Source organism: Ylistrum balloti, unplaced genomic scaffold (assembly GCF_031769215.1).
Source record: "Ylistrum balloti isolate Yb309-2 unplaced genomic scaffold, AGI_CSIRO_Ybal_v1 Utg370176, whole genome shotgun sequence".
NCBI lineage: Eukaryota > Metazoa > Mollusca > Bivalvia > Pectinida > Pectinidae > Ylistrum > Ylistrum balloti.
In genome coordinates this window covers 197114-223404 of record NW_026782164.1, presented here as the reverse complement: position 1 = coordinate 223404, position 26291 = coordinate 197114, and the positions used below count along the sequence as shown (strand labels likewise).

Here is a 26291-nt window from a genome sequence, read left to right as displayed (position 1 = left end):
GACTTTTTATCTCGTTCGTTCGACTTTTTATTTCGTTCGTAGGACTTTTTATGACTTTTTATTTCGTTCGTGCGACTTTTTATCTCATTCTTACGACTTTTTATCTCATTCTTACGACTTTTTATCTCGTTCGTAGGACTTTTTATGACTTTTTATTTCGTTCGTACGACTTTTTATTTCGTTCGTACGACTTTTTATCTCGTTCGTACGACTTTTCATTTCGTTCGTGAGACTTTTTATCTCATTCGTACGACTTTTTATCTCGTTCGTACGACTTTTTATCTCGTTCGTACGACTTTTTATCTCGTTCGTACGACTTTTTATTTCGTTCGTGAGACTTTTCATTTCGTTCTTGCGACTTTTTATCTCGTTCGTATGTCTTTTTATCTCGTTCCTACGACTTTTTATCTCGTTCGTGCGACTTTTCATTTCGTTCTTGCGACTTTTTATCTCGTTCGTACGACTTTTTATCTCGTTCGTACGACTTTTTATCTCGTTCGTACGACTTTTTATCTCGTTCGTACGACTTTTATTTGGTTCATACGTCTTATTTTTTTCGTTCGAGAGAGTGACATAAATAAGCATTTGTAAATAACAAAATTTGCAATATCTATTCATCTTTTTCGCCTCTGATAGGTGACAAACCTTTCATAAAGGAACTCTTAATAAATTATAGCGTATAGGTTGCTGTGATATATGATAACTCACCAATATTAAACTATCAACCAGGTATTGGCACTTGTTTAGACACTTATAAACTGATAATTACAGTCTTTAAATGTTCCACTATCAATAGATATTATTTCAACTATCTAGCTAAATATCTGACAACGATGTGTAGCAGCTGAGGAGAATATTGATTTCACATATGAGCCCCTTCCGTCGGGTCATGTCTTGACTAAGTTAATGTACAGATGGATAGACTATAGAAAATAATTTACATGTTTTGCGCACACTTGGTCCCCTGTATAATTATTTCAAAGATTTACCCATCATAATAGATCTATAAATGCAAACCGAAGTGGAACTTTGAAGGAAAAAAAAGAAACAAAAACTTATTTATGTACAGGTAACGTATATATATTATTTTTGATTTATACAAATGTATGATTATTTTTCCAGACAACGACACTTGTGTATTTGACGTACGGATGAGATGGTGATGATGTCTCATCCGGTTTTTGTTCTGTTGGTGGTAACATCTTTACTGGCGGCTTGCGTTGCAATTTGTCCTTCCGATGATACCAATCTTTCGCCTTGGTCATCACTGGTGAGTACAATTACTCTCCCCCTGCAACTATGGCACAATACTATAGATACTATAACCAGTGTCGAGTATTTGTCATGTATTTGTTTTTGTTCCTTTGGAGAAATTAGCGCGGGGTTTGGAAAATGGCGAAATAAAGATGTCATTCGGTATCATTAGTATTTTTAATCGAATTCAGATGATACTGATCTGCATCAGTGGTTTAGTTCCAATAACTGAAAAACATCCATCTTTCTTGTTTCCTATCAAATCGTCCCCTTTTAATTTAGATACTTATCATTTTAATTTTTTTTTATTCATTAATTTTTTATTTGTGTGTGTGTGTAGAGTTGTGACAAATGAAGCTATAGGTTTACAAAGCGTGCCCCACATACTAAGGCTCCTTTTTGACATTACCTTACGTTCATTTTGTCCTATCTATAAAAGGGTCGGGACATTTGTTGCGAGTGACGAATTTGTTTGACTTGACTGAATTGCCATCCTCCTCTCACATAGTTATAAATAGTTTTTCGTAGAATTTCAGTTCTCTTTTTTTAACCTTATAAACGGAATACATATAGATTTCATTTGCTGGGAAAGGAAATGTTCATGTAAAGAGACAGAACGTTCAATACCAATATTGATATGTATAGCGCATGACATAGGTTTGACATAGGTTTGACACTCGGGCCTTTTTTGGAAAGAAAATTCCGTACATTTTAAAAGCGTATAAATCTTTATCAACCATTATTTTATTAAGTTCCAGTTTCATCGGTTTTATTTTCGTTTTATTTCATGTTGCAGTTATTGTGCGGGATTTTTTATGTCTTAATTTTTAACAGCAAAGTCATGTTCCCAGGTATGAAAGCAGTAAATACCCCATACGTGATCCTTGCTATATACTTATAAACATTAGAAAATAATTCAAGGAATAGCTAAAACAGGGACTTTCAAGAATACAGCTTAAAAGAATGTATTCCAAGCTCCAGTCCAATGTGTTTAGTAAAACAGTACATACTGAAACATTAGAATTACAGCCCGATGATAAACGACTTTTAGAAACAACTTTTGTTATGGTAAGCCTACGTACCAGTAAATATTTCGCACTATCGCAACGATGAAATTGCTGATCTTGTTTCGGCGTTAAAGTCACTTTTCCATCTGTTGATGGTTCTACGGACCTGCCTCGTTTGTTTTTGTCTTTGCTGACGCTGAGTTTAAAGACTCCAAAGAACGAACTCCTGCTTTATCGTTATCTACATTGCCATATACTTTGAAAATAGTCGTGATTCATGAAAAGCATGATGAAGACTAAATGGATGTAAACTTAGGACAGAATCTTTTACAATATCATTTGTTGCTTACATATGGGTTAAGTTTGGAGATTGGATCTTTCTAAATATTTCAAATTATTCGTTTGATCGTATCAAGTTGCATTAACTATAAAAATATTGGATTATTTCAGAATGTTGGGACCAATGACTTAGTAACAATCTCCACTGGAATCCTATATGACACGAGTTCAACTGACGAGTATGCAGGAATCGTGATTGAAAATGGTGCCAAGCTGGTGTTCAAGCCTAACGTAGTTGGTGGGCTTCTACTGAAGACAAACTATATTCTTATCAAGGCAGGCGGCCGTATGGATGTCGGATCTAAAGACTGTCGGTATTCCGGAAAACTTACAATCCAGCTACTAGGTAGGTAATATAACTGACCATCTAGCTACTTGATAGGTATAAAACTGACCATCCACCTACTCGGTAGGCATATATCCAGCTACTCGATAGGTATATAACTAACAATACAGCTACTCGATATGTATATAACTGACCATCCAACTACTCGATAGGTATATATCTGACCATTCAACTACTCGATAGGTATATAACTGACCATCCAGCTACTCGATAGGTATATTACTGACAATCCAGCAACTCGGGAGTATATATCTGACCATCCAGCTACTAGGTAGGTATATAACTGACCATCCAGCTACTAGATAGGTATATAACTGACCATCCAGCTACTCGGTAGTATATATCTGACCATCCAGCTACTCGGTAGGTATATAACTGACCATCCAGCTACTCGGTAGTATATATCTGACCATCCAGCTACTCGGTAGGTATATAACTGACCATCCAGCTACTCGGTAGGTATATAACTGACCATCAAGCTAGTCGGTAGGTAAATAACTGTCCATCCAGTTACTCAATAGGTATATAACTGACCATCCAGCTACTCGATAGGTATATAACTGACCATCCAGCTACTCGGTAGGTATATAACTGACCATCATGCTACTCGATAGGTATATAACTGACCATCCAGCTACTCGGTAGTATATATCTGACCATCCAGCTACTCGGTAGGTATATAACTGACCATCCAGCTACTCGGTAGGTATATAACTGACCATCAAGCTAGTCGGTAGGTAAATAACTGTCCATCCAGTTACTCAATAGGTATATAACTGACCATCCAGCTACTCGATAGGTATATAACTGACCATCCGCTACTCGGTAGGTATATAACTGACCATCATGCTACTCAATAGGTATATAACTGACCATCCAGCTACTCGATAGGTATATAACTGACCATCCGCTACTCGGTAGGTATATAACTGACCATCATGCTACTCAATAGGTATATAACTGACCATTCAGCTACTCGATAGGTATATAACTCACCCTCCCGCTACTCGGTAGGTATACAACTGACCATCCTGCTTCCAGGTAGGTATATAACTGACCATCCAGCTACTTGATTGGTATAAAATTGACCATCCACCTACTCGGTAGGCATATAACTGACCATCCAGCTACTCGGTAGGTATATAACTGACCATCCAGCTACTCGATAGGTATATAACTGACCATCCTACTACTAGGTAGGTATATAACTGACCATTCAACTGCTCTATAGGTATATAACTGACCATCCAGCTACTCGGTATTATATAACTGACCATCCAGCTACTCGGTAGGTATATAACTGACCATCAAGCTAGTCGGTAGGTATATAACTGTCCATCCATTTACTCAATAGGTATATAACTGACCATCCAGCTACTCGATAGGTATATAACTGACCATCCAGCTACTTGGTAGGTATATAACTGACCATCCAGCTACTCGGTAGTATATAACTGACCATCCAGCTACTCGGTAGGTATATAACTGACCATCAAGCTAGTCGGTAGGTATATAACTGTCCATCCAGCTACTCAATAGGTATATAACTGACCATCCGGCTACTCGATAGGTATATAACTGACCATCCAGCTACTCTGTATTGTATAAGTGACCATCCAGCTACTCAATAGGTATATAACTGACCATCCAGCTACTCAATAGGTATATAACTGACCATCATGCTACTCGGTAGTATATAACTGACCATCCAGCTAGTCGGTAGGTATATAACTGACCATCCTAATACTAGGTAGGTATATAACTGACCATCCAGCCACTCGATAGGTATATAACTGACCATCCAGCTACTAGGTAGGTATATAACTGACCATCATGCTACTCGGTAGTATATAACTGACCATCCAGCTACTCAATAGGTATATAACTGACCATCCGGCTACTCGATAGGTATATAACTGACCATCCAGCTACTCTGTATTGTATAAGTGACCATCCAGCTACTCAATAGGTATATAACTGACCATCCAGCTACTCGGTAGGTATATAACTGACCATCATGCTACTCGTATATAACTGACCATCCAGCCACTCGATAGGTATATAACTGACCATCCAGTTACTAGGTAGGTATATAACTGACCATCATGCTACTCGGTAGTATATAACTGACCATCATGCTACTCGGTAGTATATAACTGACCATCCAGCTAGTCGGTAGGTATATAACTGACCATCCTAATACTAGGTAGGTATATAACTGACCATCCAGCCACTCGATAGGTATATAACTGACCATCATGCTACTCGGTAGTATATATCTGACCATCCAGCTAGTCGGTAGGTATGTAACTGACGATCCAGCTACTCGATAGGTATATAACTGACCATCCTAATACTAGGTAGGTATATAACTGACCATCCAGCCACTCGATAGGTATATAACTGACCATCCAGCTACTAGGTAGTTATATAACTGACCATCCAGCTACTCGATAGGTATATAACTGACCATCCAGCTACTAGGTAGGTATATAACTGACCATCCAGCTACTCGTTAGGTATATAACTGACCACCATGCTACTCGGTAGTATATAACTGACCATCCAGCTACTCGGTAGGTATAAAACTGACCATCCAGCTACTCGATAGGTATATAACTGACCATCCAGCTACTCGGTAGGTATATAACTGACCATCCAGCTACTAGGTAGGTATATAACTGACCATCCAGCTACTCGATAGGTATATAACTGACCATCCAGCTACTAGGTAGGTATATAACTGACCATCCAGCTACTAGGTAGGTATATAACTGACCATCCAGCTACTCGGTAGTATATAACTGACCATCCAGCTACTCTGTAGTTTATAACTGACCATCCAACTACTCGATAGGTATATAATTGAGATCATGTTTTTTAGTTTTTTTTTTTCTTGTGGTCTGAATTGATGAGAAATCTGACCATTCAGGTAATGTTCGGATGAAGTTTGTTTTATCACTTGGTGATTAGATATTCGGCTTAGTTGTACTTTGCATGGTTCCAGTACATGTTTCTCATTACATTTCCTCACACATATTAAATCCTACATGTGCTATAGGTACCATTTTGTCATTTTAAGCGTTTAGGTGATTGTGTTGCTAGCAACTGCCAAAACTGATTATAAAGCTGCATGAATGTTTGGTTGTTTTGCCATAGTTTGCAACGCAAATTCTACCGAATTCATCACTAATTGTAAAGCTATCCTCTTGGATATTGACGTCATCTCTGTCCTCTTGGATACTGACGTCATCTCTGTACTCTTGGATATTGACGTCATCTCTGTACTCTTGGATATTGACGTCATCTCCGTCACAAGTTGTATCTGCATGATTAACAGATATTATGTATGTGCATGCATCGATGTTGAAAATAAAACACGGGTATATACAATTCGAGAATGCGTTTCCAAGAATTTATTCGCACAATATCGGTTAATATTAATGTAAGATAACAAAATAGGTTGAAAGAAACTAGAAAGGAGAACAATTTTACATATATACATCTTTCAAAGTTATGATTGGATCGGTAGCCATAACATAGACCATTTAGTACTAGGCTTGTTTGTATCTGTTTAAAGCTTTCTTTTGTTCATATTTAGTTTTATTTAATTTGAGTTTGGATTATGAATTGCTTGACATGTTTTTTTTCTCTCTCTCTCTCCTTAAGGCGAAAGGGATCCAGGTTATGATATAGAGAACTTTGGAGACAAGTTCATAGGCGTCGAAAGAGATGCGGATTTAAATATGTATGGAGAGTACCAACTCCCATGGACAAGAATAGAAAATACTCTGTCCAAAATGTCGGATGATGGATTTGCTTACCGTTCGGAAGTATGTTTGATACATTATCATTTCATATAAATTTGTCGTGTTTTTAACTCCATATTGAATATTATACCTTTTAAAGTGGCGGAGTGTTTGAAGAAATAAACAGCGTTTCAACAACATTACACTTTCAGGTATAACATACTATTACTTTGTATTAAAAGGTGCTATTCACTTGTGTGTCATTTGTACAATCTTTCATAGGGTACTGCTGGTGGACTCGCTGAGGTTTGCCGTAACATGCACGTGCGCCAAGATTCAATTCAATTGACGCTGTACTAAAATTATCTGTTATATGAAAGTAATAGATTTATCTAAATATGGGGCTAGCGTATTTACTTTTATTGAAAATTTAGGCCCTTAGCATCACTGAGGAGACTAAGAAGGACGAAAAATCTGTATGTTTGTCTCTACTGTGTCTCACTCTAGATTTGTATTAAAGGTGCTATCTACTTGTCTCAGTTTGCGCAAACATCAACATAGAATTCTCATTCAACTACAAACAGTGAAAACCTGTGTTTTGTTCTCTTTCTTTTCTGTATTAGGTAACACAAGACAATAACGTGCAGGGTCTGGTCGTGTACCACTTTGATACTGAACTGGACACTTATACTGCAGCAGATGTAAATGAGACGATCATCAACTTTAGGACAATCTCACAAAAAACATTCGATAAACGAGTGGAACAACTTGCAGCTTACTTAGATAGTAAGAATAGTATATGAATTATGTAATATGTGCAGGCAATTGATGCCATAGGTACGTTACATAATAACATACATTATGACGTAACATTATTGTCCAATAAACATAATATATACTAATATATGCAACGATTATGAAATGAACCTATGGCATTTTTCGTCTGGAGAGCGTTAGTGATTTGGAACTTTATCTGCCATGTTGATATTCTGCTTTTGTATTCATATATAGGATACACAAACCGTTTCTCTTATTTGAATTATACACACACAGTACTCCTGTTTATTGATGATGTTCTTGCCGATAGTGTTTTAGTATTCTACATTAAGATTGTAAAATACATATATAAAACTATGAAACTTTATATTATATGTTTTGTTGTATTTTGTTTGCTTTTTTCAATATCCGAAATAGATATGAATTAATACTCAAAATGTGTTTTATTCAGGCGTTCCTGAACAACATATAGTTGTTTTCGCAATCCGGAAATCTTTGGTAACACCGAATAACAGTGAAGGAATTAACCTTACCGCATTATACAACTTGGTCGAAGATTTCTTTAATTTAGAAGAAGGAATGTCTAAAATCCGCCAACTGGAATTTTATGATGGTTATGCTGGTATTAAAAGGAAAGGTATGAGCCAGTTGCTTGATATTGAATGAAAAGTTATAGATAAAAGGTATGATCATTATGTTCCGAATCATTATTACAGAGTTCGAACACTTTAAAAATAGTTTGTACAAATGAAAATCTAGACAATTTGGATTGCAATTACCAAGATTTATATGAAAAGTGTCGTCGACAACACAGATCGTATTTTCGATTTACCTCCACCATTCCGTAAGGGTTAGCAGTGTAAATCTGCATTTCTGTTAGTGAAATTTTACTCTCTTTTCGTTGATTTTAGTTTGATCATAAAAAGTATGTAAACATATCTACATTTTCGCGATGTTAATATAGATAGCAACTCAAATAGCGCAGACGGGATTGAGGCACAAAGTGATTACAACAAGGACAATGCTGTTCAGATATCTGAAGCATCGATGTCTACTGAGGATCGTACTTTGACAGCTATGAGTTTCATTAGCTTAAAAGGTCATGGAAAGTCCTTTACAAGGGTAGAGGTAACCTACCGCAACCATTCCGAGCACATTATAGAACTTGCCGATGACGTTTCCACCTGGAACGTAGGTAAATATGTTACGAATTAATGAAAAGATATTTATTTGATATGAGTAGTATCCATATTATATGTTTGCCGATTGTGTTAATAGCGAAATCTGAATTCTTCGATTTTTAAAAAAAAAATCTTCAGCGAAAAGTAAAATTGTGTATACGAGTATATATATGACTATTGATTGTGCCTGTGTGTATCGGTTTGAGAGTTTATACAACTCATGTAACTGAGAGGATTTATCAATTCAATTTACATATAACTTGATGCTAAACAGATGAGAGAGTTCATACCAATTCATGTGTGACTGAAAGGGTTTATTAATTCAATTTACATATAACTTGATGCTAAACAGATGAGAGAGTTCATACCAGTTCATGTGTGACTGAAAGGGTGTATTAATTCAATTTATATATAACTACGTCTTACTAGGATACTTTCATGTCGTAAAGTCTTTACTCCATTTTATCCTATCACTAAACTCTTTTATACTGACCCTCCCCCGTGTCTTTTTAAAACATATAACATTTCCTGCCTTTCATTGATTACTCATGTGATGTCTTATTAAGGATAGTATTTTACATACATTTCCATTTAAATGATTGCACAAATGATATATGAGTGAATATGTGCTTGTCTGAAGTGTACGTTTCAAACAATATTAGTTCTCTATGTTCATAGCTGTGCAATTTATAGACGCCCACGCTTTTAAATCAATATTCAACTTTTTACAACATAAAGCGCATATAATTCCATAATGTTTTCTAATCATATATATGTATTCATACATCCACTTCACTACGCACTTTCTGTTCAAGACGACAGAATTATGATCGCATCTACATCCAAGGATCCTGAAGAACATGAATATGCAACGATCACGGAACTAGTTGATTCTACTCATGTGAAGATTCGGTGTAAGTGTCTTTCTTCGTGGATACAGCTGCACCAAACAATTGATAGCAAATACTACCTTGGCATTCAACTGTTTCGTCCTTTTAAGGCTCGTCACTGATGCTAGGAATGAAAATGTTGAAACATAGGAAAAGACTAAGAAAATCCAAAATGATCGAAAGAATATCAGAACCTAGATAGGATAGGGACGTGCTCAAAATAAAATACCTTAACCTACAACTAAATTATCATGTTTTGTGTGGAGTCTTGTGAGATGAAAAAAGATATAGTTATAATATGAAAGGTTCATGATAATAGGAGCATATCCAAGTTTGTAATATTGAACACCTCAATGAATTATTGAAAAATGAGTATTGGAATAGTGTCGTCATACAAAAGATGTTTTTTATGAAGTACATGCGAGATGTCCTGTATATTATTATGAACTAAACATATTTTGTGTGCGTTCTCTTTGTCCAGAACGTGATAAATTTGTGTTTACTAGATCAACTCAATCATATGTCATGACTACTTTGCCAGATGAATGTGAAAGTTATGTATAATTTATATATTTTTTTCTTACTATGTAAACAATAAGAAAATATCGACATGTCTACCAAGCCCCTTAATTATATCAGACTCCAATATCTTCAATGGTATCAAAAATATATATAAAGTTAGATGATTACATAGGGACCCTTGAGATAGGACAATGAGACTGGAAGTATGCCTTTAAGAAATAAAAGAATGGTATGTTTCTTAGAGGAAGAATATAAGCATACTTTTAAGATGTACATTAAAGTATATTGCATTGGATTCTTTTTATACTCCACAGTGGTGACCAGATACGAACACTTGTGCCAAACGTACAAGGGGGTTTTCATGTGTGCCGAGGTGGCACTACTAAACCGCAACGTGGTCGTGAAAGGAGTAACATTTGGTGCGGACAAATATGGCGGTCATATTAAGGTAAGTACGGTTTCATGGTTACGGCAAGACGTGACAGTTTCGAAGCAAATTTTTAGCATTCACTATTGTCCGTACGATGTAATGGATAGAGATTTTTTGACAGTTCAACACAAATATAATAGTTTGTTTGAGTTATAATTAACAGCAGCTGAGTCTTCGACAAGAAGAATCTTACCAGACAGTCACTGATATCAACATCAAAATGTATACAATATATTATGTTTTCTAAAAAATATATGAATCATCTCGTAAAAACTGTTTTTATATATGTTTATACCATAGCTGTTAAAGAAAAAAAAACAAATGGATCAATTTTCAATTGTATTCAAACAACAGGGATATCTGTCTTTAGTTTTATATTTAGCTTTATATTTTTCTCTGCATTAGACCTGTGCAGCCAATTGGTGAATTTTTATGCTCCCTGAAAAGTTTCTGGAGAGCATTTAGATGCTGCCTTTTCCGTCCGTCATTTCGTGTCTGGAGTATAACTTTGCCTTCATTTAAGGCAGTGTCCGGAAAATTGGTATATACGTTGGGGATGTCCAGGGTATCAAATTCAGGCCCCTCGATCCCTCAATTACAGAGTTATAGCCCTTTGGTAAACATGTTTTGTTTAGAGCATAACTTTGCTTTCATTTAAGTCAGGTTTTCACTGATATTCTAGTCGTTTTTTATTTTTAATGATTTTTTCAAATGCATGTAAAATGTATATGGCCGTGTCTTTTTACATTTTTTTTTTATTATTTTGAAGAATGGAATTACATACAATACATAATCCACTTAACGCTAGATACATTTCACTGCTAAGATAGTTTAAATAAGATACGTGAGAACATTATTCTAATGTCATTTTCAAAGGTTGTATTCGAGATAAGACCAATTTAATTCTGCAGCTAATAATGGTGCTTTAAATCGATTAACAATAAAATACTGATCAAAACTAAGTATACAAATGTATAGGAAACCATTGAAATACACCCGGTAATCGACATACCTGGTTAGGTGAGTCCATGAAGGGCTTCAGCTGAGAAGTCTAACCCACCCTCGGTTGCATATGGTGAAAATATTAACATGGAACACGCCGCCAACAATACTCTAATTCTAATTTTGGAGCGCTCATTTTCTCCAAAAGGCAAACAGTTTTGTGTCAAGATGAAGCATTGAACTTCAATTGCTGTAAAATATACATGTTTTCAATGCGTTTATTCACCAATAAGAGATATTATGCTCTGCATATCCTTCACGTGGTTTTGCATGATCAATTGATATATGTTCATTATTTTATACAGTGTGTGGCTGATTTCAATTCCTTCAATCTTAATTCCATAGAACTGAAACATATGGGTCAACAATTTCCTATCGGTAAGTTAATTTCAATACAAAATGTCTCCCAAACCGCAGAGACTTACTTTTCTACCACATATTTTTATTCCCCAAGCCCTCTCCATTGTATTAGATGAATTACACGAATTTTCTTTTATAGTTATTAAGGTTGTAACGCAACGCCGCAGTGTATGACCATCCCACGAATAACTTACCATGTGAAATGCCAATATGGTGTTGAACTTCGATACCATGGATTGTCTTTGCCAATGTATGAACTTAAGTGACCTGAACTCAAACTCATTAGACCTTGAATGATTTCAGGTGTTAACTCTGTACAACCACTTATCTTTTGATGATGTTTGCAGGAAGGTACCCTGTCCATTTTCACCTAGCAGGAGATGTAGAGGGAAAAGCTAGTGTTGATTCACTGGTCATCTACCTCACGTATGCCCGATGTGTCACCATTCATCGCACAAACAATTTAACTGTAAGTACATCAATGCGTCATGGTCACACAGATAAGTTTGACTATTGACTGATTGTTATTCATTTTATCATAAAGGTGGGGTTTCAAAATGGCCGAAGAACAGCTTGTATGTGCAATTAGTAGCATCTGTAGTCGTACGTTTACAAATAAGCATTTTATTCCAAACATGTACACATGCAAGGATATAGCGCCCTTTTGTGTCCCAAGAATGAAAAATAAAAATGTCTGGTTTTTTGGGGAAATGCTAAAATATCAGTTTTTTAAGAAAACATGCTGCGAATACCATGTTAGAGATCTTGGTTTTAATGACTCTCCTAAAGATAATTTTACAACCCGCACCTACCTTTCATTGTGAGAACAGCACTTTATTAGTTGGTTAAAGTATCCGTCTCAGTAGAATATGTAGAAAGTAATGTCAAAAGAACAATTTATGACATTGAGGTATATGGGATTTAATGTGTTTTAATATTGGTATTAAAACTATCGGTCATATAATATATTGTATAAAACGTCCTAATTATAATTGACAGATATAGTTATTCAAAACATGTCGGTATTATATGTATGCGTGCGAGAGTTTGTTATATATCAGGAAAGGAACATGTGTACATGAAGGTTTGGAGTGTAATATGGTGGTCTTCTATGTCCAATATCGTTCCGCGAGTCATTGTGATGATGCAAATTAAAGCCAAAATCAACACTTTCCACAAATGGTGCAGTTTCGATCTTTGGGCAGGGTTAAGGTTACAGATAAAGCTATCTATATGCTTGATTGGACTGAATACGGAAGACATTTAAAATGTCAATTGTTAATAAAAAAAAAATGGCATGCTTCTCACAGATTGCTTGAAAAATCTGTAATATCGGCGGTATACTTACTGTTTTAATATTTTGTTATTTAGTTTATGGTTCGAACTTTCCTACTTCGTTAAACTAATAATTTCTTATACTGTTTTGTGACAATCGGCGGTCATAGTTTAGTAAGTTAGTTACGTAATTAGTTAATCAGGCAAGTGCTTAAACGATTAATGCGGATCAAATGTAAAGCCAAAGGGAACTAACTTTGATCGCACAAAGCAATGTATCGGTGAATGATCTCATAGGGTAAAAAAAATCTTTATGCTGACCTCAGTGGGAGATGAGCATTGCTAGAAACCTTACCTTTGACTGGTATTACATCATATATAATCTCCTGGTGTATGATTGAAAAAAGGGCCAATTTTTAACAAGTTCAGTATTTCATATATTCTGTTCAACCTTTTAACAAAACAAGTGACATAAAAAAGTTTTCTTTCATCAAATCCTCGCTTAATTATAGTTAATTTGAATGCATGAAAACCCCAATTACCGCTTTCAATCGCAATATGTATACATGTCGTGTGCTTCAGAACTATCAGGTCAAGGTCGTCGTATCTTTTATAGAAATTGCAAAATATTAATACCATTTTTTATTGAAATGTGTGCACAAATTTCCGTATCTAAACAGCTATGTTTTACATATGTATTTCATTCCAAGTTAAAACATAGGCAATGTTGTATCTGTCATGCAGCTTATGAAATGAATGTGCTAGTAAATGTTATAAATATCTTTATTAATGGATAAAACGTAATAATAAACATATGTGCTTTACATCCAAAACTCAATTTGTGTACGTATTTTGTATAGGTGTTGCTGTTTTTAAGAATGTTACTGATACATCATCTTTCAGTATTGACACCATTTAAACTTTCATATAATTATATAGAATTTTAGCAATTATTTGACAAAAGGATAAAAGATTGTCTTTATTTTAGATATCTGATAAGTTCTAAATGCATCTGCAGGTGAGAAACACCGTATGTATAGAGAGTGCTGGACACGGGTACTTTCTAGAGGATGGCGACGAGCAATATAACAAGATTCTAAACAATCTTGCCATGCTTATCCGAAAACCAGACAATGACGGCGTTTTTCTCATTCCATCAGATAAGTAGGTTATTGAATCGCCTTTGAAGTTTGTGCAGTACGTTAAAAATTGTGTTACACCAACAGACAGTTATCTAATTAACCATAAACCTTAAGACTCGTTCGTTTTAGTTCAGATATCCCAATTCCATGTCCTGTCATGTACCTTAAAATTTTTCATTTCATTCAATCATACAAGTTAGTTATATATTAACAATTACTTTCGTCAAAATGATATTTCAACCACTTGTGTTGTTGAGTCTCGTACTTCTATTCAATGTTTAATCAGAACATTTAATTCATTTACAACACCGAATTTCGTCTTAGACATACACTAGACATTCATCATATATGACGTTGTCCTTTATCTACGGTAATTGTTCAATGCTATTTACGAGAAATTTCATTTTCGGTATCAAATTTCTATGTATCATTTAAAAGACATGTTGTGTTTGCAGAAATCCATCAGGTTTTTACATTACCAATCCTAACAACGAATTTGAGGGAAATGTAGCAGTAGGGTCTGAAGTAAGTTTCACACACAATATGAAAAAGCAATAGCTTGGACATCAGGTTTTATAATGTTTGAAGCTTATACCAAAGAAAATCGAAATGATTAGTATTCAATCTGTATATCACTGTATATCACTGCATTGATAAAATATAACAGTCATCGATCTTCTCCAGATTTCTACACCATCGGAAATATAATGTAGATTGCAATTATTTTGAAAACAACTGAGCTTTTTTAAATTTCTTCCACTCTTCTCATTTTTAGTAATAAGTAATATTTAACTGTCATTTTTTCAATCTATAAACGCTGCGTCTGAATATATGTATTAGCATATGTATCTACTGCTCAAATTATTACGAATGTGTATTCTATATTTGATGTCAACTTGTTTCTGAATAAAAACGTTTATCATTGCTATGCACAATTTAATGTTTCATTTAAGAGCATTGGATTTTATGTGGTGTTTCCAATATCACCGACTGGTACAGCAGACCCGCTGAATGGTTTAAAAGACTATGAAGCAAGCAGAACTAAAATTACGCTTTTCAAAGGGAACACGTTCCACTCAAACTTAGAGGTAAACAGATCAGAAACTGCATGCCTGGAAAATAGTGCAGTCCGTCCTTTTTGATATGCTTATTTAGATTGTCCATTCTGTAACATTATTTGTCGTCTCTGGTTTCAGAAATTATTTTTCACCGCAATGAGATTGCAATCTGTTTTTGATAAAATACGTATAATGGAGTTCATTTCCTACATGTATCAATGAGCTCCTTCCATTGTACCGCTGTACCTGGTTAAACTTGAAATTTACTCAACATTAGCACGTTTACATCTAAACATTATTCGGGAAACTGTGATCCAGACGTTCATAACACATGTACTTGTGCCTGGATGAGAAACATACTTTTTATTTCTGTTTTTTCTTGTAGACTGGTTTATACTTTGATGATCACATGGACACTGATGGTAATATCATCGCAAACAGTGGTTACAACCCACGAGTCGCCCCGAATGACAGTGGTTCTGAGCTAGCTCTACTAGAACTTAGTTGCCTGACTGGTGAGTTACAATGATTGTACTAAAGACACAGAAGTGAAATGCCTCTTTCAATACTGTGAGATACAGTAGAGCTAAATAATAAATTAAACTGCATCATTTCATATTTAATCCGTGTAAGGCTAGTCAGTGATGCTAAAGGCCTACAATCCCTTACTTGTAATTAATTACTTGGCAATAACATTGTTGAAATAATGCTGATATCATGATACCCCATAAGACACATAAATGCTTCCCATGACATGAAACGATGGTCGGAAGATGCACTGGCACTGGGTTTTTCCAATGAAAAAATCATAAATTAGAATACCAAATGTCCCTAATAACAGTAATAATCAGAGAACATGTAAAAATGCCAACATGTAATCATATATCTATTGACAAACCAGAACTGCGTTTTCTATACAATGCATTTAAATTCACCAGTGTTACACAGAGGAGTTACCAAATGAGGATGTAAAACTTTGAGCTATTACAGCATACACGACGGATTTCAATAAAATTACATATTCTATGACAGTTTACGTCAAGACAAAGCAAAGATTTTGTTGTCAACTATATAGCATTATTATTGAATTATAGCACTTTTTCTGAAGTGTCTGCAATGACAATTAAAATGTATTATTCTCTTTTATTCGTAAAATCTTTGTAAGAGATGAAGTTTGTTTATTTGTTCTGTATATATTTTATACAAAAATCATTTTAATTGTTGATAATATGACGTGAATACAGAGAAATATGTCTTAAGTACTACAATTCTTGCACTTTAAGGATATTCCAATGGCAAAGTCAATATGCGGCTAAGAGCAGCTAAGGTATCACTCTCTAATATTGCGTACGTATTGTTCTATGTTCCCATTATAGCAATGTATAATTACTTACTTATCTCAAGATTTTATCAATATAAAATAAATAATGATTTTCAAAATTAAATATATGGTCAGACTTTTTTGTAACTATCTTCAGTTTTATTCAAAATTTGTATCTGTTTATAATTTTTGCACTGAATTGATATATTCAAATGGGTATTGAAAAAAATGATAAGATGGTGTTAAGATAAGAAAAAAGTGTTGTTATGTGACGCCACAAAAGACATTATCCTTTATAACATAACATGTTAATTACTGCAGTTAAAAGAATCAAGCTCCCTTGAAATAATCAACATTATATATTTCTTTCCTTAGGTTGGCAAAGAGCAAAACGGGACTTTTACTTCTGAGGTGAGCATGCCAGATGTAGAAGATTTAAAACACTTTAATGTCCTTATAAATGTTGGCATATAAGAAGAACATTTCAATAGTGCAGATATTAAGAAAATCATTCAAAACATAGATTGATACATCGAAGTGTCTTATAGTTGTCATAATACTTCCGCGTAAATGAAACATGTAAAACAAACACTGAAACGGTCAATTTTTGACTTCCATTTCCATTTGTTGAACAAAAACTATAAAATGGGCCAGAGTAAGTATCACTTTGATGATCTACCAGATACATGGCCATTTAATACGCCTGCTGTATGATTATCATTTTCATTTTCTTTACGATAACATCACTATCTTTATGATATTATTTCTTTGTCTTCCCTTCTCCTTTAAACCGACATTTATGATGGTTCAAAAGATCCGTGATATTCACAAGTAGTCTTGTGTCCGACATTTTTACCGCGTGGTTTTGACACATAATATTCATGTGTCATGAAGCATCGGACTCTCGTGTTAAAATAGCTAAATTTAATAATTTCTCATTTCAATTCTTTCAGGTTTTAATGATTACCTTTAAATCAATTTCATTTTCAGAGGAGCAAGGAATGAAGTGTACGATCAGGAATTAAAGACAAGTTCTATCATTGGTGAGCGTGGAAGCGCTGATGTAGTGGAGAGTAACGATACGTTAGTATACAAGTTCGGTCATTGTGTTAAATACAAAATGAATGTATATATTTTATTTTGCATGACATTTATATACATCTATCTGGGATATACTCTACATTATAACAAAAAAACTGAGTACACACATAATCCTCAATCACATGGAGTTATCAGGTGCTCAATATCTCTAAATCTTTTTTTTTTCTGACCGTTGAACTGAATTCATCAAATTGGACTAAAAACATCGGTATCCGATTTGATTCCAAAAGAAGCTAAAAACGTTTGACATTTTGAATTGAAACTACATTTTTCTTATAGAGATAAAGTTTTAAATTGAACTGTATGACTTTAAGGCGGCTGTTATGCGGGTGGAGAAATGTACTTATTGAGGGGTTGATGCATGCTGATCAGGAGCAACATAACCAAGCTACGCATGGACCTGTGTATACTTGCTGTCAACTTAAACCTTCTAGTATTAGATAAAGCTGCTGTCAATTAAATGGGTAGTCATGTGTATACCTGCTGTCAACTTACACCTTGCAATATTGTATAGTTGTGGTAACGTGCCAAAAGCTTCGTCCGCACACAAGCACGATATAGTTTCTTGCGCACAACTGTGCGATAGGATATTTCACATTTTGTGCGGTTTGGTAAAAATTGTTGGCTGATTAATATTTGTAAGTCGTTTCTAAATTTATATCACTCACGATGGAATCGTACATTTAATTCGTTCAATTTTCCTATCGCGCGCACATTGCATATTGTGTAACGTAGTGCTAATCCACAACTGAAGACAGCTACTGTCAAGTAACGGCGTAGACCTGTGTATACATGCTATCAACTTAAAGCTTGTAATATTGTATATAACTTTTGCCTGTTACAATATAGTCCTATGTATCGACTTAAACATTGTCGTCTTTTTAGTACCATCTAAACATCTTAATATAACGTCTGTTAAAAAGAATACATAGAACTTGTTGAGTGTAAATCGTTGAATGTCTTTACATTGTTCCAGTGACTCAGACTCTAGAGCCGGGTTGAGGTTTTCTGGACCAGTCAATTTGAGTGGGGTATACTTTGACGATTTCTATGCAACTGACGTTTACGACTCAGGGGCCATCGCTTTTGTAGCGGACAACAATGAAGAAATTGCTGGGAATATAATAGGAAACGATGTGTATTTCGGCTTCAGGGACGTATGTATTATTTAAGTTTATCTGTATTTATTCGCCAACATTGCACTTTCCATAACATTACATGACCGCGCTCATACAATGTAATATCGTTGATCCATGAAATCCAACCATTCTTATCATATGAAAACAATACAGCCTGAAGATGAAGTGGTGAATTGTTATGTTGAGGGGGTACACATAAGTAGGTACATATAAGTATAAAATTAGGACATTGATGGTGAACGTTAAGTCCCTGAATTTGCAATAACTTTCATGTACGTTTTAATCTATTTGAATAGTGGCACGGTTTAGAATATACGTATTTGTAACGTTATTCACAAATGATTTTTTAAAATAATAAGTGACTAATGCTTCTCCCCATATAGATTCTGATATTTCGATTGATCAATTTTACTATTCCTCGATCGCCACCTACATCTTGAACATCGACAAAACGGCTGCGAGATGCCTTCTTATTCATTGCTTGACTAATCTGTATCTAACTCTAAATTTGTATTAAATGCAGTATAGTAGAAAATCTCTATTCTGGCACTCTTGCGGACTAACTCAGTCCCAAATTTACGGATGTTTAAAATGCCCCCATCAATTGATTGGACATGTGTACCCATGGTAATATGTACTACCGACAATGCCTTAGGATAACGGAGCGACATTGAGATTACAATAAAATGAACACATTGTTATACAATCTGAATTCTGAAACTAGTCATGTAATATCCAATTAATCAAGCTTAATGATTTTTTAATTGTTTCAAAATTAATAGTTATTGTTAGATTAACTCAAAGTTAAGAGGCTATTTGGTCAATAACCACTACGTTGATTTTTCTTATTAGTCATAAGTAGAAATCTAAATGTTAAAATGCCAAATGCATATACGTGCGTATGATTGATATCAACAAATATGGTAATGTAAATCCATTGACTGAGTTAGGGAAGAACTAATAAACAAAAATGAAAAATTATAATTCATATGGTTGGATATTCAATTGTAACCTTAAACAATAGTGAAACATAACTGAGGTAAGTTTAAACGGTTGTATTTTTAGCTGTAAGATAAAATAATCAAATATTTCGAGCGGTTAGTTGTTATGGGAAGATAGGTTAATGGTTATCACTTTGTGTAATATTATATATTTAATCATTACTCGTTCAATTACATCTTAACTTCGCTGTAATGTTAACTGATAACTTCGTTGCGTCCGATTTAATGGTTGTATGCGACAGAGATTTACTTGAAAAATAAGTATTAGACAGATTTGAGAGACACTACTCATATACATCGACATTAACTATGCAATGCTAACCTTCACAATAGCCCACTGATGGTAACCGAGTGCTTAAGCCAAACACAGCTAAAGACGCTGACGGAAACCTTGTTGAATCATTTCGTGATGACTCCGGATCTGTTACGGATTCAGACTCAGCAGTGACTGTCCTAAGAAGTACTGATTTCCAGTTAACAGAAAACTGCTATAAAAGGGAAAACTGGGGAAACTATTCCGTCTGTGATGAAAATTACGCAATGGTAAAAGTTATTCGTAGATATAACTTAATGAAAATGAAAGATTTGGTCATGTAATCGTTATGTAATTGTAAATTAATTAAAATGTTATAATATGGCCCATTGGAATGTAAAATTAGAAAAAGGAGTAACGTGTTTTCAAAAACCGATTCCGTAAATTATCATGCTTACCAAAAATTTCTCCATTTTCTTTATTTTTACGACTGATAGCTTTTCTAAAAAAAAAAGAATAATAATTTATTTCTTATTCAAAATAGGCGAAGGTAACTAAACCGGCTTCCGTGTTTAGAGTTGATCATGAAGGTAAAACTGAAACATTGGAATCTGAAGGAGGAATCTCCCCAAGTAATACTCCATTCAACCTTATTGTCAACAACCAGCAATACCACTATATAATGCGCTTTGATGGTTTTGATTTTGGAAAAACAGTGAACTTTAAGACATTTGAAAGCAATAAAGGGTAAGATATTAACTTTTATTCTGATAAGTATTTATATGATTTAAAAACAAATGTGTGAATATTGAGATGTTTGAAGGTCATGTTTGGTCGGAAGAAGGAAAATATTAAATACAAAATTAATAATATTTGCGACTTGTGCATTTTATAAGTATTTTGCTTTTTGCAAAACAGAGAGCTTAACAAGACTTTTTGTGGAAGATTTTTTTTTTTGCGTCTGAACGGAATACATTTCTTGACCGTTGTGATGCTTTTTATAATTAAAAATTATATATAATAATATATAAAATATAATATATAATAACATATATAATATATCAAACTTTATATTGTTGCTATGATATTCTTTTGAGTATAACAATACTATATAAAAAAAATATTTCCATCTTTTCAAGAATTTTTTAAAATTACTGATGGTAAATATTAGAATTTTAACTGTACTGTGTGAATAAATTTAGGCTTGTGAAATAAGCAATTCTAACGTTATGCGGTTGCTAGTGTAGACATTTTGGGCAAAATTCAACGTTTTTGCTGATTATTTCAATGTTATCCTATTGCATCCGAATTAGAATAAAAAATTGTTGAAAAAAGTCCGCCATATAAGATAAACAAGGATCCATGTTATTCACAAAAATAAGAAATATAAGCAGCAAAAATGTATATTTTCAATTACAAACATTCTGACAAACTATTTGTTGAAATTTCGGCGTCTAAATATCCTACATCCTTAATGAGAGAATCAAATATTGTCTCAAAATAACCTGTTGGCTATTATTATAATTTCTGAAGTTCCCAATAGATTTTTTTCAAAGATATAAAAAATGGATTAATTTGATAAACGCGTTATTTTTTTACCAAATGATCTTATAAATTTGAATAAGTCTTGAAAAGAAGATTCCATTTTGAGTTCTGTTACAATTATTGGTTACTTTTAAAATGTTGATATAACTTCCAAAGTTTCAAAGGTAAATCACTACTTATTATTACTATCATACTGATCAATTTTGGAAAGTATGGAAAGTATCGAGTGCAATAATGCATTTAAAAAATTATTTCTTGTGCTGTCCCTAATGATTTCTTTAAAAGTTTAAACCATGGGTTTCGAAATTTTTTTCTTGAATTCAAACAGTGAACGTGTGATTGTTGGTTTCTGTGTACCTCCTTCTGCCGACCTGAGAATCCAGTATAACGCCTCGGACAGGTTTTCCTATACGCCTTCTTACGATGACTTAGCAACTAGTTCTGAAAACATATACTTCCATGATAAGAATGCCGGGTAAGCAATCATGAGGAATTGAACTCATTAAGTACAAATAGAAAATTGATCGCCACAAATAGCAACTAGAAAGGTTGAAGTAGTATGTGCCACTTCATGAATACCTATACATGATATTGGTATATGTTATATGTTTAAATACCTAAACAATATAGGAATATCAGTATGCGATTCAGAAATGCACTCAGATTTTTAACACGATTCCACTCCTTTTTTACGATAAAACAAGAAAAGCTAGAAACTTAAATATATCAAAATGAGATGAAGTTCTGAATGATTAAAGCGATTACCTTTAAAAAAAAAGAAAACTGTTTTTTTTTTCAAAAACCTCAATTGTGATAAGTCGAATATAAGTAAATAATTTTCTATTTAACACCAAGGGTGTATTTAGTTTTCGTACTTGCAATATTTCACAATCCATGATTTTTTTTCTGAGAGCTTCCTCTTGTAAACTAATACAATCATGTATTGTTCGCATTGCGTTTTTAGGATTGTCTTTGTAAACGTCGTTGGACCAGATGACGACGCAACATATTGTTTGAACGATTACGAAGATAAAGGAATATGTCGTAGTATAAAGATCAAGGTAACAAACAGTGTCACTGGAGAAAACGATTGTATCCAGAATTCACTGAAGTATAAACCACCATCACCACAGGTATGTTAGCCTTGAATCACGTTACTTTATGCTGAAGTTGATAACATTTTAATGATTGTATGCCATACATTCTCTCATATCTTTGTAGTATTTCAGTTAGCGTGAAAACCATCATATTTAGAACGTAAATTGTGTTTATAATTCCAGACGGACTTTAATGTTTAATAAATCATGAAATGATATAAACAACATGCCTTTTCTGTATGTTAAAGAAAGCAATTTGAGACGAATATTGCTATTAATATCTTTCCCATTCATGATACATATGGGGTCTTTAAAATGTTTCCTGATTGATAGATTCAAAGACTCATTTCATAGATTAGTTTAATTAATGTAGTAAAGAGATACGGCGAGATCAAGTATTTCATACTTAAAATTGATATAATTCTTTGTTTGTTGATGTATCATGGTTACAAAATTCTGTGAAAGTTTACTGAGAATAAAGATATATGAACATTGCATTGTCAAATGATCGCAATTTAAAAAGCAAATGTGACCTACCTTATCTTATCATTTTGTAAAATCGTATCAAATTTGATGAAATCGAGACAATGAAGATAGTCGAAAAGCATTCTACATCTAAATAATTTTACAACCATTTTCGTTTTAGGTGAGGAGAGTACTCAGCCCGAAGCAAAAGGTACGTCTTTATTAATTTTCCCGTTTTGCTGGTTCTTACATTTATCACCTTTTCTGTAGTTGAATTATATGTTAATTGCTTTTCGTTTTCTACTGATGTTTTCGTATTCTTTTGACTTTTATTTTACTCCCTGTGGTATTTTCCTATTCTTTTGACTTTTATTTTACTCTCTGTGATATTTTCCTATTCTTTTGACTTTTATTTTACTTCCTGTGGTATTTTCCTATTCTTTTGACTTTTATTTTACTACCTGTGGTATTTTCCTATTCTTTTGACTTTTATTTTACTCTCTGTGGTATTTTCGTATTCTTTTGACTTTTATTTTACTCCCTGTGGTATATTCCTATTCTTTTGACTTTTATTTTACTCCCTGTGGTATTTTCCTATTCTTTTGACTTTTATTTTACTACCTGTGGTATTTTCCTATTCTTTTTACTTTTATTTTACTCCCTGTGGTATTTTCCTATTCTTTTGACTTTTATTTAACTCCCTGTGTTATTCGTGTTTATGAGTTAGTTCCGCCGTTCATATACGTTTAAAAACTGCTTTTTCCTGCAATCATTGAATATAATTGAAATGTGGTTTGATTTCGCATTTGGATCTATTTCCCGCCTACGTATTAGTTTGATTAATCCATTACAGAAATGTTTTTTCTTGCTTTTATTTTTTCTGATTTTTTAAATAACATTTCTTCTCCCCATCGGCCTCAATGTTATATCTATTACATAGATTTTTCGGTTTATCGTTTGAAATGATATTTACTTTATATGAGATAATGTCACTTTCAAACTCATAGACATAAACAGCAAACAGTTAGTATGTGTCATAAAGTTTTCTTTTTTAATTGCAGCTTGGGACCAAAGGTGAAAAGGGGTTAATAGACCTTATTCAGCAGCTCATTAACAGGAGATACAATGCTTCTGATAAGACATCTGTAAGTATATTAAAACATAGTCTGTCAATTTATGTAGTATATTTACATTCTCTATGGAATGGTTTGAAGATGTATAGGTATATATATGGCAATTTTCTTTTAGCTGTGCTTATAGAAAGTACTCTTGCTAATTTCCATTGACAATAATGCCCTTACCAATTGTAAATTAATTTGTCCTAATTCATTGTTCATATTTCATGAAAAAATGTTGATGCATTCCTTTACCCGAGATGATTGTTATCATACGTGAATGGTTATTATATTTATGATGATGGATAAGTCATAGACACATTGCTATACTTCTAACATGTCATTTGCTATTATGATATTTAGTAATAATCAATAGGGTAAGATACAGATAACGCAGTAACCTGACGAGTAAACTAGCTTAGATCGTATAGGGTAAATAGGTTATTTGTTCGCTAAATCATTTTCTATAGAAACGGGAAGTTACTGGATAAAGAAACTAGCTATAGATTAAAGTAAGTGTCTTTAGTTAATACTTTACGGATATACGACTTCTTACAGAATGGTAGTCGTTAAAACTTAATTGAAAAGCAATTAGGTTGAAATACAATTGCCATAACAGTATCCAAGTTTTCGTGGAAAATATTGGGACCATATATCAAACGTCATACTTAAGACCACTTACTTATAGGATGGCACATATAACAATAACATAGAAATAATTTCCATGTGACCAACACAGTAATTTATATACATTCCGACAGAAAACCCTAAGGAGGAGTGTCTCTGATCCTGATAGAGAATTCCCAGCTTACACCGATGGTGTACCAGACGTAAGTTTGTTTTCTTTGTTTAAAGTTTATTAACCAACTACTACAAACTACGTGTATATGTATCGTTCGCTTTAAAAAAATAAAAACCCTGCTCTTGCTTCTGAGGAATTTTTAATTTGTTTTTGCTTGAAGTAAAATTATTGTTTGATCTTAATTTTCGTTTTATGTAGTAATGGGTTTCTGATTGTTTGCTTACATTTAATTATGATTGATACATTCATTAAGGGCTATGGCACCTGTGATGCTTGAACACGGAAGTAAATGTTCCACTTGAACATACGGAAAACATACCGAACAACCCATGGACAGCCCTTCCTATCGATTTTCTGAAGCAATCGAAGCCGTTCAACTTGTAAAGACTGATTGAGTTTTTTCCAGATCAAAGCCACAAGGAAAGATAACATAAGCAAATACGTTTCACTTTGTTCGATATGAGAAACACAAAGTAATAGTGAATGAAAGGTATAACACCCATCATCGTTTCGGCTTTTTATTTATTATAATTAGAAGGAAAAAAGCAGATATCAAATGAAAATGTGAAGTTCAGAAATATCAAATGTTAATATCCTGATGTTACAACTTTAAACCCGATCAGCGTTTAAGAATCAAAGTCAAATCTTGGCGTTTTTCTGGATTGACGAAATTTTTACTGTCGAACGTTAACATGACTTCGAATATGTCGTGTATTCTATTTTCTGCTTTCAGTGTAATGTATACTAATATATATCGAATACTTAGCAAATCCAACTCTTCTCGCTTTTGTTGAATATTCATGCACTTTTTCTTTATTAAATTTAGCAAATAATATCAGTCTATATTTGTTCTTTGTTTTAAAAACTTTAACATTATCTTTAAACTAACGTTTTCAGAAGAGGATTTGATTAGAAAATTAGTTTTAGTGGTTCCTTAGGTAATTATGTCGGTATAATAATACTGATTCACGATTACGTCAAAACAATTTAAAGAAAACACGTCAGCAAGCACTTTTCTTTCCATAATGAATACATACAGTGTACAGTTTGACAACTCTCTCTGATTTCATACGCATGTAGGTTAGTGTTTATTTAACTTTAAAACTAGTACATACAACTC

The 26291-nt window shown here is 33.7% G+C and overlaps 1 protein-coding gene across 1 annotated transcript; it reads left to right on the top strand.

Moving 5' to 3' along the window:
• The first annotated feature begins 2217 nt into the window (after nt 1-2217).
• LOC132551091 (cell surface hyaluronidase-like) lies at nt 2218-25448 on the top strand. The gene is made up of 25 exons (XM_060215199.1): nt 2218-2322; nt 2712-2946; nt 6616-6779; nt 7319-7481; nt 7924-8115; nt 8437-8667; nt 9469-9567; nt 10380-10513; nt 11803-11875; nt 12205-12326; nt 14151-14296; nt 14730-14799; nt 15228-15362; nt 15718-15847; nt 16616-16679; nt 17029-17064; nt 17644-17736; nt 18731-18911; nt 20228-20443; nt 20698-20894; nt 22021-22167; nt 22657-22825; nt 23436-23465; nt 24316-24399; nt 25425-25448. The coding sequence occupies exons 1-25, from the start codon at nt 2218-2220 to the stop codon at nt 25446-25448; spliced, it is 3240 nt and encodes a 1079-aa protein (XP_060071182.1).
• The last annotated feature ends 843 nt before the right edge of the window (nt 25449-26291 follow it).